The 18,677-nt window shown below is 33.0% G+C and overlaps 2 protein-coding genes across 2 annotated transcripts; one reads left to right on the top strand and one right to left on the bottom strand.

Moving 5' to 3' along the window:
* Positions 1-2,302: 2,302 nt before the first annotated feature.
* Positions 2,303-6,510, bottom strand: LOC123906868 (protein trichome birefringence-like 2). Its single transcript, XM_045956883.1, has 5 exons — positions 5,661-6,510; positions 4,365-4,557; positions 4,084-4,274; positions 3,544-3,702; positions 2,303-2,869 (listed from the first exon to the last, which is right to left on the bottom strand). Exons 1-5 carry the CDS (start codon positions 6,395-6,397, stop codon positions 2,527-2,529), a joined length of 1,623 nt encoding a protein of 540 aa, XP_045812839.1. The 5' UTR covers positions 6,398-6,510; the 3' UTR covers positions 2,303-2,526.
* Positions 6,511-15,527: 9,017 nt separating this feature from the next.
* Positions 15,528-16,889, top strand: LOC123906867. Its single transcript, XM_045956882.1, has 2 exons — positions 15,528-15,749; positions 15,867-16,889. Exons 1-2 carry the CDS (start codon positions 15,675-15,677, stop codon positions 16,833-16,835), a joined length of 1,044 nt encoding a protein of 347 aa, XP_045812838.1. The 5' UTR covers positions 15,528-15,674; the 3' UTR covers positions 16,836-16,889.
* Positions 16,890-18,677: the final 1,788 nt, after the last annotated feature.

Raw genomic sequence — 18,677 nt, 5'->3', positions numbered from 1 at the left:
GTTTTAAATAGAACTGAGCTCTGATATATTACGTAAGATCTTTGATTCAAATCTTGTATATGAAAAAAATATAGTTGAAAGGCGAGACCCCGTTAAAAATAGAGCGTTCAATTATTTAACAAAAAATAATTATTGACAAAGCTGATAGATACGTCGCAACTATGATATGATTAAAAAAACAGATTACGGGTCATGAAGATAAAAGATCAATTAGGTTAATATGTCGCGGCTACTATGAGATTGAGATCAACAAAAGGTTAGGTCATTAGGTTAAGAATAAGATTGAATTAATCAAACAAACATCTTAATCCATTTGAATTATTTTAATGGACACAAAGTAGTACTATTTTCTTTTTATTAGTGCCTATACATTGCAACTTTTGATGGTGTTAAATAGTCATATTGGATAATGAAAAAGAATGATACACACACCACTTTCTTATACTTCTCTTTCAACCATAACAAGTATTTAAAACAATGATCAGAGATACCAACTTCCCCACTATCTTTCTTTGTGGAGCCCTTTAAGCATCCTCTAAACCAATCCATCAAGACTTGAATCTTGTATAAGCAATGAAGTTTCTTTGTTGGCAAAAATCAATCCATGGTTCTTAAAACTAAAATGGAGAGAAGTGTAAGAGGGTAGTATTAAACAAGACCCTTTACACTCTCCCTCCATTTTCAAAAACAGTTTGCTTTGTGCTTTAGCTATTGGCTTCTCATATCATAAAGGGATCATATGCTTTTTTCTGAGTAGCAGAAGCAAATAATTAAGCATTTTTCTCCAAAGGATCAGAAGTTTTTTGGTTATAGCATGGCAAACCGGCAAGTCACAAAAAGGCAATGGATTCCTTTTTGGGATCTTTATGGCTATGTATCAATCACTCTATCTAGCACTGATACTTCAGATTGAAGGTGTGTCTGGTGTCTGCGTCAGTGCTTCATAGATTATTATAGTTCTTTTCTTGCAGTAGAATGTAATAATAAACATAAAGATGGTGTTGTCTTCCTTTGAGAAGTTGCCAACTTTGTGATGTAATTCAAATTCACTCATTTTGCAGTTGACTAGAGAGACTGTTTCTTGTTTCGGTTTCTGCAGATGAGAGTTTAAGGTAGGTAACTGTTATCATTGATTCATGTTCCTTTTCTTTTGTTTTTTATTTCGACATGAATGTATGCTTGTTTGTTTATGTTATGAATTATGACCTTATGAGAAATTAAAGAATGGTTCATGTCACACAAGTAATATGGTGTCAGAAAAATTAGTAAGGTTGTATTATTCATGTTAATTAAAAATACACTATTTGTGTAAACCAAAAAAAAAAAAAAAAAACTATTTGACTAAAGATTACTGTCACTTAACCAACGTTGTGTATTTGATCCTTGTAAATGCATTTTCAACCTGAGGGAGTACTTTACGACTACATATATTAACCGTTGATTTGAGTGTCTGCGAACTACCATGTTTGCTTAAAGTTAAAGATTACTAAGGTTGAAGTTAATAATGAAAACAATCAATGCCATTTTTCAAGGTGTCTCCCTTGAATTCAATGAAGTTAACCAGTTTGGTAGTTCAAATAATGAAGCAACATAATCACCATGTAGTCATCATAAGAAACATGTTGAAGCTAAGAAGTTCCATATATCATGAGGATGTCTAACTTAAATTATCAATCATTTGTTCAAATTAGTAAAGACCTAGTTAAAGAGGTGTCATCTTTTCCATCTTATAAATGCAGAGAAGAGAGATGGAATTATGAGTAAAGAGAGATAGAGGGAATGTGAAAATGTATTATCTAACTTCAATGAATTTGTGAGTAGATGAAATTTGATAGAGAATGATACATAGAATAAGATTGTCTGAATAATAGAGAATATTGAGTAAAGAGACAACAACAAAAAAAACTGATACGAATCCGAATTAAGAGAGTACCGAAAAATAGTATTATAAATTGAAAACGAAAGTTACATTAGAATGGAACTCCTACGACCCAGAGCTACTCTCAGAGAAGAAGTGATAAATATCACTGAAACTTACATACACTGCGAGGTCCCATATTCGAATTCGGGTGAAGGCGTCTAACTTAACAATATCGGCATTGCCAGTTAAGTTAGGGCTTATGGACAATCTCTCTCTCTCTCTCTCTCTCTCTCTCTCTCTCTCTCTCTCTCTCTCTCATTTTCCTCTTTGGGTGACTCTGAGTGGGCCTTGAACAATTGGGCCTACAATGACATACAAGTACCTACCAGTTTCACTCTCTCACAAGTTTGATTGATCATTAAGTTTCTGTAACTAATCAAATGCAATGAATCAAATCAAGCCTTTGATCAACAAATTCTACAACTTTCATGGTAATAATATTATGACAAACAAAATGTGTTTTCAACTAGATGAATACACAAAATACATATAAACTAGTCACTCTAATTAATCATCTACACAAGGAATATACATGTGTTGAATCTTGAACTGAACGTGTACAATGAACCAGAATCGTGGTACGAGAAGATTTTTACGAGTTTTGCTCAGCTTTTCCAATGACCTTTACCATATTTTAAGAGAGAGGCATAGAGTAATTCGTTCCATGTATCTGGTACTCCTGGTAAGCACCAATGGCTACAATCTTGATGTTGCTCCGCGGTGGTTCGTTCTGCTTCTGTCTTGTATTCCATTCTGTATATCGAAGGATGACCGTCTTTTCTGTAATCTGTCATCCTACTTATGTTCATATAAATAATTGGAGTTTTCATCTTTGGGATGATATAATCTAGAACCCTCATTTTCGAGGGATATTTCCGTAAGTGAGCTCCTTTATATATTGGTTCGGTTTCCTTGTGGCACTGTCCTCCTGAATTCCATTGCCCACCCCTGAAATGAAACCATGTCAGAACGTATTAGAATTCATTAAGGCCATACCAGCTGATGTGGTTCAGCAAATTGTTTATTGTTGATATACAGTCGTATACTATTGATATCATCACTTAAGAAAATATAATTAACCGTTGTGGGAAATCTTTTCATTAAACATTGCTCGTGACAAAAATTAGTGATTCAGTGTACATTGCTAATGGAGCAAAATTAAATATCTGGATCATGGTACAAAAAATTGTAAATACGATCTCCAAAGTCAATGGTAGTTTGCCATCGAATGAGTTACAAACAATGCAACATCCAACCAAATATTGATTTGGTTTTTCTAAAAAAAATCTGCTGAATTTTATTAGACCAATCATCACGTGTCTAAACATCATTGGAAGATATACAACGGTCATAAAGCCTAAGAGAGCTGCAAAGCCAAAGAGCTAGAAAGCAAATACAAACAACTCTTAGAGTGTGTATCAGTTATCGATAAAATTGATAAAGTAGCTAAGGAGATTTCAACCAGGAAAGAAATATAAGACTGAAAGAGTATTAAGCTGATAAGAACTTTCTGATTTTATCACTAATTTTTTGGAAACATACGAATCAATCTCATGCAATGTTCATACATCTCATGCTTCGGATAAAAGACATAAATAAAAATATTTGTAAAAGACCAATACCTGAAATGAGTAACTGAGTATCCTCTGAAGAAAACATGTGTTCGATTTGGATCAATATTGTTGTCAATCCATCTAGACCAAGTGGTCAATGCCCTTCTATAGGCATCCAGAACTTTGAGTCTTGGGTATACATGGTTGCCTTCTTGATAATAGTCTTCTCTGTAACAATACCAGATGACGAATTAGCATCACAAATGGTGAGCACTACTCCCTCCGGTCTCGTGGATAAGCAACGATTCATTTTTCAGGTTCATTAAATAACTAATGTATCTGGTCCATATTATGGACCAGATAGTTCAATTATGAGACCAGAGGTCGTACATGGCAGAAAATAAATAATGATAATATGGTAGGAAGGAACTAAAATTAAATTTCATACTATATTTCAGTTGTAATTTTGTAAATATACGATAATTTGGAATTTATATCTTAACATTCATCTTCAAGCAAGACCGTTATTGCTAAGGATTTCAAGACCACTTTCAAGCATAAAGCCGTAACAATGCGAAGAAGTTTTGCATAGATAAAAGACAGACTCACCCCTTAGATGTTTTCTCATGGGTCCACCAATGTCCTGTATTGAAGACTATGATGTCAGCATCATGATATGTGGTAGTTGTCTTGTCCATTAAATCCAATCTTAATGTCTCAAAAGTTCCATTTACGCCTTTGAAAGTTGACTCTTGAACAATGAATGGTGAACTCACAAAATCGACTGAACAATTATAATCCTACAAGTTAGCAAAGACAAAATTTCAATGAGATGCAGTTACAAGTTTTATACTCCGAAAATATATATCAAAGATGTACTAGAAGCTTGCCTCAAATCGGAAAGCATAGACACCTTTCTTTTTAAATTCATGTTTTCCTGAAATTTCATAAACACGCTTCTTGTCTTTGATGCTTTGACGTAGGATACACACCATGGACTCCCACATGTTCCTGTTCAGTGAATCCCCAACGAAAACCAACCTCTGTCCTCGCAACTTTTCCAAAAAATCAGTTGCATTCAAACTGAGAAATCAAATCAATAATGAATAATTAATAAATATACAAGGATAGGATTCATATATTCTATGGTTTAAAATGAACGACACAGTCACTTGTTTTCTGATAGTTGAAATGACAGTAAACCAACACCGACTCCGAGATTAAAACACAGTATATTGAACATTATTAACAGTCCAAAACAGTCACTTGTTTACTTTGAATTAGGAATGTTGAGAGATTGAAGGGTAATCCAAAGCCTAATGGGAAAGGAACGTAAGTGAAACAATTCTACCTCAAACTCAAAATTAGTTATTTTCCAAATGGGTGGTTAATGGGGGAGATAACATTCCTTTTATTTAAAGTCATATTTATAGTTTACTTATAAATTGTGCTTAATTTATGTAAACTAAGATTCTATTAATGAATTAATGAATTCAAACTCATAAACTAAGATTCTATTAATGAATTCAGTCCTTAAAATTATTCAAACTCGTTTAACTTTCACCTCTTTTTATCTATTCCAGGGGGTAATAATGTGAAACGGGTTTGTTTTATGGACGAAATCATACACATCATTTTTATGATGAAATACATTTAAAGGGATCATAGTACCATTTAACTCAATTTGATGCCTACATATATAATCATCGTCTATCTGTCGTTTCTTCCCTTGATAAAAATAAAACTGTATCCAATCTACCCTATATCATCAAAAGATCTACCACCATAAGGCATCCATTCTACTCTATATCATCCAATTTCCTTGTCATATTTCTATATTGCAGTTATGGAACTTTAATATTTCCGCAAAGTGCAGCTGTTGTGGCCGCAACTGTAGTTATGGTGCCGTTGCAGAGACATCTAAAACCTTTTATATTGCAATTTAGAACACTACACTCCTTATCACCCTAATCTATATACTTTTGCCTCCTAAACTTTTAAGCATTTATAATAAGAAAGACCAATTTACAGTTCTATATTCTGCAAAATAGTTATACACAATCTTTCTATATCTTTTTACTCAACTTGCGATTCTACTATTAATTAATTTCTCCTATAATGATAACATTAATCAACATTACTAAATTTGTAGTAATAAAAAACAATAATGAATCATGCAAACATACCTTGGAATGTGACATCCATTTGGCTTCCATTTCCATTTCGCATAATCACTATCAGGTCTCCCATTAAGATGACAATCAAAATCCCTATCAACAAATGGACAAGAACCCAAAGGATAATATGGTTTTGAATCATCTTTCACCCAATTCCCATCAAATATATCACACTTTTCATAATCAAAAACCCCAACTTTCTCATTCCTCTTCTCTGATTCACTTGAATTTCCAATTCCATCAATCACACTTTTCCCAATAAACAAGTTTCCAACTTTATCAACCCCATCATGATCCAATGCATTTTCACTAACATTCCCCAAATGGGTCTTCTCAAAACCCTCATTTGACACATTCACTTCATTTTTCCCAATAAACAAGTTTCCAAATTTATCAACCCCATTTCGATCTTTTGCATTTTCAGTAAGATTTCCCAAATGGGTATTGTTAAAACCCTCATTTGAGACATTCACTTCACGGGTTTTCATATTCTGTGGGTTTTCATGAATTGTGTTAAGAGGAGTGATTGAATTGTTGGTGGAAAAAGGGAAATGCCATGAAGAGTTTGGATTGGATTGAGATCGTTGAAGAGAGAGTTGGAGTTTGGGAAATTTGAATGAAGAGTTAAAGAAGAGAAGAGTTAGAAAAAGGAGAGAAGCTACAAGACCTAAAGTGAAACCAGATAACACTTTTCTTCTGTGTGATACAAAGGATTCTGAGAATGTTATTCTCGTTTTGTACTCCATAGATGTAGAAGAAGAAGAAGTGAAAGTGAAAGTGAAAGTGAAAGTGTTTTGGTTTCAGAGAGAGAGAGAGAGAGTATGAAAGTGTGCAACTTTGTTTTTAGGAGTGTTCAATTATGTGAGAATTTTTCTCTTTCCAACATTATTGTACTACAATGTAATTAGCCCATTAATGCATTGGATTATGATTATGATTATGATTATGATTATGATTGTGATTATGGAAAAATAAATAGATTCGAGAATAATGTGACTAATTTATCTCGGGTAACTTATGAGCATACAATGCATGTGTTTGATTTGATGTTTTTACCGTTAAGGGCGTGTCTAAGACCCTTTCACCGTAATTTGTAGTAGCCTCAAATTATAGCTTCTACGACAATGTGGTTTTCTGTCGTGAATTGGTAACGCACCGTTAAAGAAACTTATCAAATGTGGGTTATGTGATATGAGCCTTACACTAGGTTATATCGGGAGTGGATTCTCTCCCGTGAGAATTCACACATAGATAAGTCTTGGCTTTAAAAAAAAAGTTTGAAAATGAAATATTTTAAGGGTGGATATTTCAACTAGAGAGAATCCAACAAGATCTTCAATGGAGACAATTCAATTTTGGACTATACCGTATGCCAAAACTTAGAGGGCGACGGAAAAATCTTACTCGTGAAGTTCTTATGTGAAAAGTGAAAATTGAAGACACATTCTTGTAGAATATGACTTCAGTTTTGTTAAAAAAAAATGTTTTTTGAATTGTTAGTTTTTGTTGAGGGATTAGTTGTGAGATTCTTGTGAAATGGAAATATATATATATGTGTGTGTGTGAGAGGGGAAAATGGTTAAAATTGACCAATATTTGGTTCTAACGTTTAAAATTAGTTAAAATTAGTATTAGAAATTTGAAATACACTGTTTACTAACGGATTATTGGTTTGTTTGTTTCCTTCATTATTTAAATTGAGTTGTTATAATTTTATAGTTATCAAATTTTTGATGAAGAAAGACGTTGCATGAATTTAGTTACATCGTTGTCATTTTTTGTTATTCTAAAACTACCAAAAAACAGACTGATTAGAAAAAGAATTATGAATAGCCAGTTCTTTCTTGGGTGCAAACAGCAAACATTAAGCAATTAAAACAAAGATTTATAATCTATATTCTATACTATACTTACTATATATAAACGGAAAACTTGGTTTTTGGTGTAGTTTTTTTCTAATTCCCATAATACTCTTAACAGTTTTTTTTTTAAACTCTTCTTAGCTTCTACATTTTTCTAAAACTATTCTTAACTTCCATTTAATAACATCTATCTTAATAATTTCTTCCTTAAAAAAAAATTTACATTTATACTTTTTTGTTTTCATCAAACCATTTATATTTTTTAACACGTTCTTGTTTTCATAAAATCGGATCACACAGAATCCGTCTGACCACTAGTAATTTATAAAAAGATATGTTACGTACACTGGCATTGAAATTAAGGAGATTCAGCAAGCAAAATTTATTTTTACTATATACAATCTATCTACACTATAAATATAGTATAAAAGGATTTAATTGATATGCATCGACGGTGTTTATTGAACGATCGTGTAAAATTATTTTATATCGTCAATGCATATCAATTAAACTCAGTATAAAAATAGAAGTCCAGATATATAAAAATAGAAGCGCTAACAATTGGTTTAAATAAATATTTTGGTCTCCTTAATCTCTGATATGATCTACTCATATTAGAGTACATCGCTCCATAATTAGTGATTTTGAATTCTATAGAACTTCTTTTTGAGAGAACTAAAGGATTAACACGCAAAACAAAAACTATGTAGCGATTTAACTTTGTTTTGTATAATTGTATAAAACCATCTATATATTTTTATCGAAAAAACTATAAAATTTGTCTCTGCTTTTATACGATGCTTTCAAATATATTCTTATAACTTAATGAATATTTCAAAATAAAATTTAATTATGTCAAATTTTACTTATATTAATCACTATTTTAAGAATCAAATTAATAATAATTAGTTGTATTATAATATAAACTTAATTAATAGTTAAATATAAAACTAACTTAACAGTATAATAGAATTAGAATTATGTCTTTGACCTAAACAAAAAAATTAGAATTTTGTCAAAACAGTAAAATTAGAATTTTTTGAAATATTGTATTTGAAAGTGTACTACGAAAAACATTTAGCACCGACAGATACTCCTAACGTACCGTTTCCATTCCATTTTCCATCAAATTAATTAAGAGGTGCAAACTTACAAAACCACAAACTTTGATGGAGGCCCATGTGACAGTGATTGTTTGTTTTGTGTAGCACCACCGACGTACATGCATTGTCATGCATGGTGAAGTGACACGACGCAAATCTGATGAACGAAAACTAGGTAAAAGGGCATATGTGAATCTGATGAATTTGGATCCTCTTCAATTTTATCTAATTTTATCTATTCATTTTTTTCATTTTTTTTCATTTTTTTTTCATTGTCATGCAATTTTATCAATTTTATCCGACGAAAACTAGGTAAAAGGGCATAGGTAAATCACTAAGTCTTTCATGGTGCACAAGTTGCCAATATTATTATAACGAATATGAATTTTACAAAATCGATCGATCGTTTAGATCATCCATAATTATTTTTAAAAAAAAATTGGAAATCATTTGATATGTTATTTAGACCAATCAAGATTAAGGTATTCAATAAAAACCCATAAACCTTTAATTTTGATGAGTCTCAATAACATATAAATGATTTTCGATTTGTTTTAAAAGAATATAGATGATTTATACGATATAAACTTTCAATCCAACGGTCAGTTTTATAAAATTCGTATTTGTTACAATAATATTGGCAAATTATGCACCATGGGACTTGAAAGCTAACTACTATCCCACTACAAGAAAACATGATATTATTTACTAAACTTATTGAGGGCTAAAAGCCCTCAGTAATGTATTTTTAAGTTACTGAAGGCTACAATCCGTCAGTAATGCATTATCCCTCCTTGAAAAATGAAAAACGTCAGATTGGGCATTAGTGACGGCTACGGGCCGTCAGTAATGTAAGAAAAGGTGTTGGAAATTACGACGGCTACAGGCCGTCAGTAATTAATGTTGACCGTTGAACCTTAATGACGGCTGCAGGCCGCCAGTAATTGATGTTGCGTATTGACGAGGGAGGGCCGTCAATAATGCACTTACCGTTGTGAATTACTGACGGCTGCAGGCCGCCAGTAATGCTTTTCGAAATTTAAATTCTTCCAACGGTCACTTCTCCTATATATTACTCTTCCACAAATTCATTTTACTTCCCTTCATTTTTACATTTTCATTCTCTCTCTAAATTTTCTCTAACTTCTCTCTTAAATTTCATACTTTTAACTCTCATATTTTCATCCAAAAAGTGGTAAGTGTTTGTGTTTTATTTTGAGAAAGTTAAAATTTTTGCTTTGTTATTTAAATGTATATGTTCTAATATTTGTTGTTTACCATTTTTATTAGCAAGTCTTATTCTCGTGGTCGTGGGTTAGGAGCGGAGTTCGTGGGTTAGGAGCGCGCCAAGTAAGAATCTACTCGGCACCCAAGTAAGTAACGTAATTTTAATTTATAATACTTAGTGATAGTTTTTTTTTACCGTATACTTAGTAATAGTTATTAATTAATACTTTGTAATTTGTTACTAATATTTTCTTATCACTATGTATAAAAATTATTGTTTTTGTAAAAAAAATTTAAAAAATATATTTAATTTTGTTTATTTCGAAAACAGAATTTATTTTTTTTTAAATAAATATTTTTTTTAAAAAAAAAACAGTATATTTATATTCTTTTTTTAAAAAACGAAATTTTTAAAAAATTCTTTTTAAAAAAGAAAATTTTTAACAGTTTGTGTATTTTCAAAAAAGTAATGTAATTTTCATATCTCCATCTAAAAAGTGGTAAGTGTTTGTGTTTTACTTTTAAAGTTAAAAGTTTTACTTTGTTATTTAAATGTATATGTTCTAATATTTTGTTGTTTACAATTTTTATTAGCAAATTCTCGTGGTCATCGGAGGTCGTGGTTTAGGAGCGGAGTTTGTGGTTAGGAGCGCGCCAAGTAAGACTCTACCCGGCACCCAAGTAAGTAATATATGTAATTTTAATTTATAATATTTAGTGATATTTTTTTTTTACCGTACACTTAGAAATAGTTACTAGCATTTTATTATTACTATGTATTTAAAAAAAGAAAAAAAATTATATTTTAAAAAATTATAATATATATGTTAAAAAGTCGGTAGTTTTGTCAACTAAAAAACTTAGTATTTTTTAGATTTAATAAACCATAAACTTTAAAAATAAAATGTTAAAAGTTTATATGTTATTGTTGAGTAGACATATATATATGTCCAAAATACTTTTGAAAAATAAAGTAATAAATTTAATACATTGATCTAATTATATATTAATTAAACTACGCAGATATGGATTTTACCAATCGTAATTGGATGTACGATAGACATAATCCTGGAAAGAGGGGCCGGGTTAAAGAGGAATTTAAAATAGGGGTCGAAATGTTTATCAATACAGTAAAATATAATGACATTGTGATACGTGAAGGGGAAATTAGATGTCTGTGTGTACTTTGTCGATGTACAAGAATACGGAGCGAAGATGAAATTAGGTCTCATTTATATAAAAAGGGATTCCAACCTAATTATTGGGTTTGGTCAAGTCATGGCGAGGATGTTCCACGACTGTTCCCGTGAATCAAAATTGTGCTTCAAGCAGTGTTTTTCAGCCCGTTGTTGTTCCCGAATATTATCATCAGCATTATGATCCGTTTAATGAGATGGACAATATGATAACTAATGCCCTTGGGTTTAATACGCCGATTTATGTGCCAAATGATGTCGACGACCCTGCTGATGATGAATATGACGCTGATGTTAACGTCGAGAGACCAAATGAGGAAGCCCAGCGATTTTTTGATCTTTTGAAAGAGACAAATACACCGTTGTGTGAAGGCTCTCGAGACTCAAAGTTAACGGTGTGTATTAGACTTTTGGGTATCAAGTCTGAATGTCTTGTTTCAGAATACACCATGGACTTGATAACGAAACTGATGTTGGATATAACAATAGACCGTCCTCTTGATTTGCCAAAAAATTATTACGAAGCAAGACAATTGGTTGCAAAGTTAGGACTCGGAGCGAAGAGAATTGACTGTTGTGTTAACGGGTGTATGTTGTACTATAGCAACGAATTTGGTGTAGATGACGGTGCATTACTTGAATGTAAATTTTGTCAAGAACCAAGATATCGTGTAACAAGAAATTCACGGTCAGTCAGAAGGAAGCCAATCCCAAGAAAGGCGATGTTCTATTTACCCATAATACCAAGGTTGCAAAGGTTGTATGCATCGATGCAAACTGCCAGTAAAATGACATGACATCGTGAAAACTATGAAAGGAGAAAAATGTCAGGTGAGTTGCGACATCCTTCTGATGGATTGGCTTGGAAGCATTTTGATCAAGTTTATCCCGAATTTGCTTCGGAGCCACGGAATGTCCGACTTGGGTTATGCTCAGATGGATTTACACCATATACTCAAGTATCAGCCACTCCATATTCATGTTGGCCTGTTCTGGTTACCCCGTACAATCTTCCTCCTGATATGTGCATGTCAAAACCTTACATGTTTTTAGCCGCTGTAATACCAGGCCCATCTAGTCCAACTATTGGTATTGATATCTATTTACAACCTTTGATTGATGATTTGAAGAGATTGTGGAACGGTGTTGCGACGTATGATTTCAATATGAGAGGAGCTTTGATGTGGACCATTAATGATTTTCCTGCATATGGGATGTTGTCTGGATGGGGGACACATGGTAAACTAGGATGTCCTATTTGCATGATGGACACCAAAGCGTTTTGGTTACACAACGGTGGGAAGGCTACTTGGTTTGACTGTCATCGTCGGTTCTTGCCTATTGATCATCCGTTTAGAAGAAATAAAAATGCTTTTGTTCATGGTGACACCGAGACTCGTGATCCACCAGATTATTTGACATCCCGACAAGTCTGGAACAAAGTGAAAGATATTCCAAAGGTTGAGGTTGTAGGTGGTGTTGCCTCTAAACCGCGTGGTTATGGACAAATGCACAACTGGACAAAAAGAAGTATCTTTTGGGATCTGCCGTATTGGAAAGACAACCTTTTACGTCACAACCTTGATGTTATGCATATTGAGAAAAATGTGTTTGAAAATATATTTAACACTGTCATGAATGTCAAAGGAAAAACGAAAGATAATGACAACGCGAGGAGAGACATAGGGTTGTATTGCAAACGTAACGAACTGTTGTTGGTGGAGACATCTAACGGCAAACTTCTTAAACCTCGTGCAAACTATACTTTATCTCCTGACGAAGCAAAATCTGTTTGTCGATGGGTAAAAGAAGTGAAGATGTCAGACGGTTATTCGTCGAATTTGGCGAGATGCGCTGATGTTGACCACGGAAGGATGCGTGGGATGAAAAGTCATGATTGTCATGTTTTTTTCCAGACTTTACTTCCGATTGCATTTAGTTCTTTACCCCAACATGTATTGAATCCGCTTATTGAAATCAGTCAATTTTTCAAGAATTTGTGTTCGACAACGCTAAGAGAGGCTGATCTCATCAAGATGGAAAATGACATTCCACTGATCTTGTGTAAGTTGGAGAGAATATTTCCTCCTGCCTTGTTTGATTCTATGGAGCATGTTGTGGTGCATCTTGCATACGAGGCTAGACTTGGTGGGCCGGTTCAATATAGATGGATGTACCCGTTCGAAAGGTTCATGGGTTATGCAAAACGTGCCGTGAAAAACAAAGCTAGGGTCGAAGGCTCAATTTGTGCAACATACTTACACCGTGAAACAATTTACTTTTGTTCGCATTACTTCAAAGACACGTTGTCATCAAGCCATATTCGCAATGAAACTGAAACATCTCGGCCTGTGAGAATTCACCCATTAAACATGTCAATATTCAGCTTGCCTGGTCGTAATGGTGGTGGTGAGAAAGTGTTGTATCCTGGTGACAAAGTTCTCTATTCGGCGCATGTTCACTTGCTGATTAATTGCAATGAAGTCGAGCCATATTTACAGTGAGTATTTTTAATTAGTTAATAAATAATTATTTATTCCAATTAAGTTCGCTTATAACTAACGATATTTAATAACTTAGGATGTTTTTAACACAACATACTTCTGCTCAAATCAATTCGCAATTTCCAGCATGGTTCAAAGAATACATGTACCAACAAACACCCGCAACTCGTATCATACAACACTTGAGAAACTTATCTGATGGCCCAAAGTCAACCGTTAAACAATGGCACACCTACTTTGTCAATGGTTACAGATTTGAGACACACAGTTGGAGTGAAGGAAAAACAACAGTAAACAGTGGAGTGTGTATGAAAGGTGTGACTGAAAATGGTGAAGGAGATTTTTACGGTGTCATTGAGAACATATTTGAAATCGAATACAATTACCTTGATTACAAGAAAACAGTCGTGTTGTTTTACTGTAAATGGTTTGATCCTTCAAATAGAGGTACCCGATATGATTCAAAGACTAATACCGTGGACATAAAAATGAACAAACATTATCCATTGTATGATCCGTTTGCTATGGCTTATAACGTCAGACAAGTTCACTATGTCCCTTATCCATCGACTACAAGGGATAAACGAGGTTGGTGTGCCGCAATAACATCAAAACCAAGGGGTCTGATTGAAAAAAATGAGATAGATGAACGTGAAGATGAACCATATCAGGAAGATGAGATGTCCAATGTTGATGATGTCATTGCAGTTGAAACTTTTAATCAACTTTGTGTACAAGAAGAAGCCGAAGAAGTACCTTCTGATGGTGATGTTGATGAAGAGGACGTCGAAGCTAATGGTGATGATGAAGGCAGTGATGATGAAGATGTATCAGATTGGGATGACAATTAATTTTATAATATAGTTATCCACATTGTAATAATATTAATCGTTGTACTTGAATATTTGTTTTTGGTTGCATTTGTTTATCGTTTAATGATGATGAATTATAAAACAATATATATATATATATATATATATATATATATATATATATTTGTCATGTATTTCTTAATTATTTAAATATATTTGTCATATATTTTTTTTATTATAGATGAATCTAGATGAAGAAAATTTCGATGATGACAATGTCGATGATGACATTGATGATATTCCACCACCACCGGGTGTCGGACGCGGAGGACGCGGACGCGGTGGACGTAGACGTGCTTTACCCCGCCGCGTTGTTCGGAATCGATGGTTGGAGGGTATGCCCAAGTCTCGAACCGTAGATGGTGTGGAAGAGGAGTACGACTCCTACGACGACGATGATGACCACGAGGACGAGGAAATTGCCGATATTGCTCTTCTAGCTCCTCAAAATGAATTGTTGGTTGACCGGTGTGGTAGACCCATCATCATGCCATATACCGCCACAGAGTAAGTTAATTATTATTAAGAATTTGTGTTTAATAAATTAATTGGATATATATATGATTATTATTCTTAACTAATATATATATATATATATATATATATATATATATATATATATATATATATATATATATATATATATATATATATATATATATATATATATATATATATATATATATATATATATTGTGCAGTTTGCAACCCCAAAATCCGGCGAATAAGGCAATCAATAATGCATTGAAATCCAAATTCCAGGCTCCATATCTCAACTGGACGGAGGTCAGGGCAGATGAGCGTGGATATCAACAATTTTGGAATGGCTTCAGGGTACTTTTTATTTATAATTACTTTTTTATCCAATCAATTTTGTTACTAAACATATATTTACTAATTTATTAACAATTTTTCTTTATTTTTCGTAGTCGCAAGTAACTTGGCTAAATCACCACACAGCGGCTATTGAGGCTATATTCAACAAAAAAGCCACCAAGCGTCTGTCGACCCTACTTTTTGAAGCGCGGAAAAAGATTAAAAAGGATCCTTCAAAACCACCACTTTGGCTCGCTGGTAATTCATACCCTATGTTGTGCCTCAGATGAGAAGAGGAAGAGTATAAGGCAAAGTGTATAAAGAACAAAGCCAACAGAAATACCGATGAAGCCAATCGTGCGTGCGTACACTCTGGAGGGTCGAAATCTGCCGGAACGCTTCGTCTTGAGTTCATTCAACAATTTGGTCGTCCACCCACCTTTATGGAAATGAATGACATGATGCACAAGTATGCAGATTCCGGTGAATGGACGGGGGCAAGGGCGCAAGAAGTTTCGGTAAGTATTTATATATATTATTTATTATTTATTTCTTATAACATTATTTTTTAAACATTATAATTATATTTAAACATTATAATTAATTAATTATAATTATTTTTTAATTTATTGTAGAGGTTGACGCAAATTTGGGCTGAAGAATATAATGCAAGCCAACTACGACTACCACCTCATAGGCGAGATAATGAGGAGGTTCGTCGAAACAAGATGTCGTTGGCTTTTGTTAAGAATGCTGGTGGTGCGACTCGAGGTCGCAAATTCGCTGCTGGGTGTACATCTTCTTTATATGCAAGTGACCCAACTGGTTTGAGAGATGTCACTTACACATCTTCATCTTCATCTAGTACAGGACGCTCTCGTCCAGCTCAAAGACAGGAAACCGATGATGAGTATGAAGCGCGAATGAGGGCCACGTATCGAGAAGAATTCCGCGATGAGTACGAAGCAACATTTAATGAGCGGGTGGACCAACGGGTCCAACTTCTATTGCAGGAATTCTTTGTGCAGCAGAGGGCGCCGGCGCCGGCGGGGGTTGGATCATCATCTCAGGGATCGGCACGACAAAATCAAAATGCCGGTGAACAAGAATATCGACCGGATTTGAATAGCATGGTCAATTTGAATCAGCTGCCGGAGTACCGAGAGGGTGATCCACTACTGAGTATGAGCATAGAGGATATGAGTCAAATGCTTAATAATGAACCAATTCATTTACAATTTGTTGATCCTGTTGGGCAAACAAGTGGAAGCAGTAGTGGCGGAAGCGGTAGAAATAATCAACAAACTGCTTTCACCGAATACCATCGACAGAGATCATCAAATCCATATCAACAAGACTTCATAATCCCACATGACAACCCCAATCAACCCCAAGACAACTTCTTCCCGAATCAAGCCAGCTTTGATCCCAATCAAGCCCCAATTAACTTCGTTCATAGGCCTGTGGCACGACCTCCGCGAACGTCACTCCCCGCAGTCATAATAAATGAGGGAGGTAGAGGCCGAGGCCGAGGAAGGTCGCGTCAACCAACATACAGTAGCAAGGGGAAGCGACCACTATATCAGCCGCCTGACCAACCTTGATGTGTAATTTTAATTATCTGTTGTTGATTTAATTATTTGTATAACATAACGACAATTTATATTATGTTTAATTGTTTTCTTTTTGTAATGACAATATTATTATTATGTTTAATTATGCTTATGTTAAGTATTTTTATTATGCTTTTAATTAAATTTTAATATTTTTTTGTAAAAATAAAATTATATTTAATATTTTTTAAATATTTAATATGCAGTATATTTTTTTAAAAAAATTAAATTATTAAAACTAGAATTTTTAAAAAATAATTTAATAATTTAATTATTTAAAAATCAATATTTTTAATTATTTAAAAATCAATATTATTAATATTGATTTTTAAATAATTAAATTATTAAAAATCAATAATATTAATTTAATTTAATTATTTTTTAAAAAAAATTAAATTATTAAAACTAGAATTTTTAAAAAATAATTTAATAATTTAATTATTTAAAAATCAATATTATTAATATTGATTTTTAAATAATTAAATTATTAAATTATTTTTTTTAAATTAATTAAGCGTTACTGACGGCTGCAGACCGCCAGGAATTCACCCTCGAATTCCGTTATTGGCGGCTGCAGGCCGTCACAAATGCATTGCCTTTTTGATGAGACCGTTGTGCTTTATTGGCGGCTCCAGGCCGTCAGTAACGTTATTGACGGTCCTGGGCCGCCAGTAACCATTACCGGCGAGTATTTTGCTGAGGGTCCATGGCCGTCAGTAATGCATGTATTTTTGACGAAAATTGTGCATTACTGAGGGCTTTTGGCCGCCAGTAAATCATTGTTTTCTTGTAGTGTCCAAAGCTTCGAATTTATTCACTTACAAGGCCAAATTTCAAGTTGAAGGCCAATTATGTAATACTCCATCCATACCAAATTATATGTCGCTTTAAGAGGAAAAAATTGTACCAAATTATAAGTCGTTTTACATTAATGTTTTTTTCCTATTATATCCTTAACTATTTTTCCTATTATACCCTTAACGAATCTCTACCCTTTTATATTTTAGTTTTCGAATTACATGGTTTGTAAATTCTTAATTCACATAATATTTATGACTTTTCAAATATATAATGAGAAAAATAGAAGTTAAGTAACTTCTTTTTTTTTTTACATGTATCTCAATGATCAATTTTTTCTTGCAAATAGGTTACCGTATTTTGCGACTCTTTTTATCTATATAATTTCTTTCTTTTATACAATCTTAGGACTAAGCTTTCAAGTTTAGTCCTATTAAATTTTAATAGTAATTTGAGTGCTTCGTAATATTGCACTTAGTAAGAATAGTCTCTATTTGAAAAAGTTTTAACAAAAAATAGTTACTTTTAGTCCCTCAAAATAGTCTCCATAAAATATAAATATGGACTAAAATTGAGTAAATTTTTTCGGAGACTAGACTTAAAAGTTCGTGATTTTATAGGGACTTAAAACACATTTACCCTTAATATTAATACTAATTAATGATACTCATTTTAGATGGTACTTAACATATGTACTCACTATCTTGATTTCATAATTTTAATAATGTAAATATTTATTTTATCATCAATTTTAGTTATGTTTGTATAATTTATATTTATATATTTAATTTGAAATTTTATATCCCAGCCGTATTGTATCTTAAATTTTAAAATTTTCCTCTATTGTCATATTTGTATGACTGTTTCGCATATATATGTCTCGTATCATATATCTAGGCTTCATAAATAATACCAATCATGAACTTTTGATTTGAAGAATTATTGATAAACAAAAAAATCCAACATACACAGTTGTAATAGCCTAGGGGTTACATGAAGCAATCACAATGAATTAATGTACCAATTTTGGTAGTT

This window comes from Trifolium pratense, linkage group LG2 (assembly GCF_020283565.1).
Source record: "Trifolium pratense cultivar HEN17-A07 linkage group LG2, ARS_RC_1.1, whole genome shotgun sequence".
NCBI classification, from domain to species: Eukaryota; Viridiplantae; Streptophyta; class Magnoliopsida; order Fabales; family Fabaceae; genus Trifolium; species Trifolium pratense.
The sequence above is the reverse complement of the archived record's forward strand: the minus strand, read 5'-3'. Positions and strand labels throughout refer to the sequence as shown.

Coding starts and splice junctions, on each gene's coding strand:
- LOC123906868 (XM_045956883.1), bottom strand. CDS start 6,397: ATGGAGTACAAAACGAGAATAACATTCTCAGAATCCTTTGTATCACAC. Junction 4,275..4,364: donor TCTATGCTTTCCGATTTGAG/GCAAGCTTCTAG, acceptor GCTAACTTGTAG/GATTATAATTGTTCAGTCGA. Junction 2,870..3,543: donor TACTCAGTTACTCATTTCAG/GTATTGGTCTTT, acceptor GTTTCATTTCAG/GGGTGGGCAATGGAATTCAG.
- LOC123906867 (XM_045956882.1), top strand. CDS start 15,675: ATGGAAATGAATGACATGATGCACAAGTATGCAGATTCCGGTGAATGG. Junction 15,750..15,866: donor CAAGGGCGCAAGAAGTTTCG/GTAAGTATTTAT, acceptor AATTTATTGTAG/AGGTTGACGCAAATTTGGGC.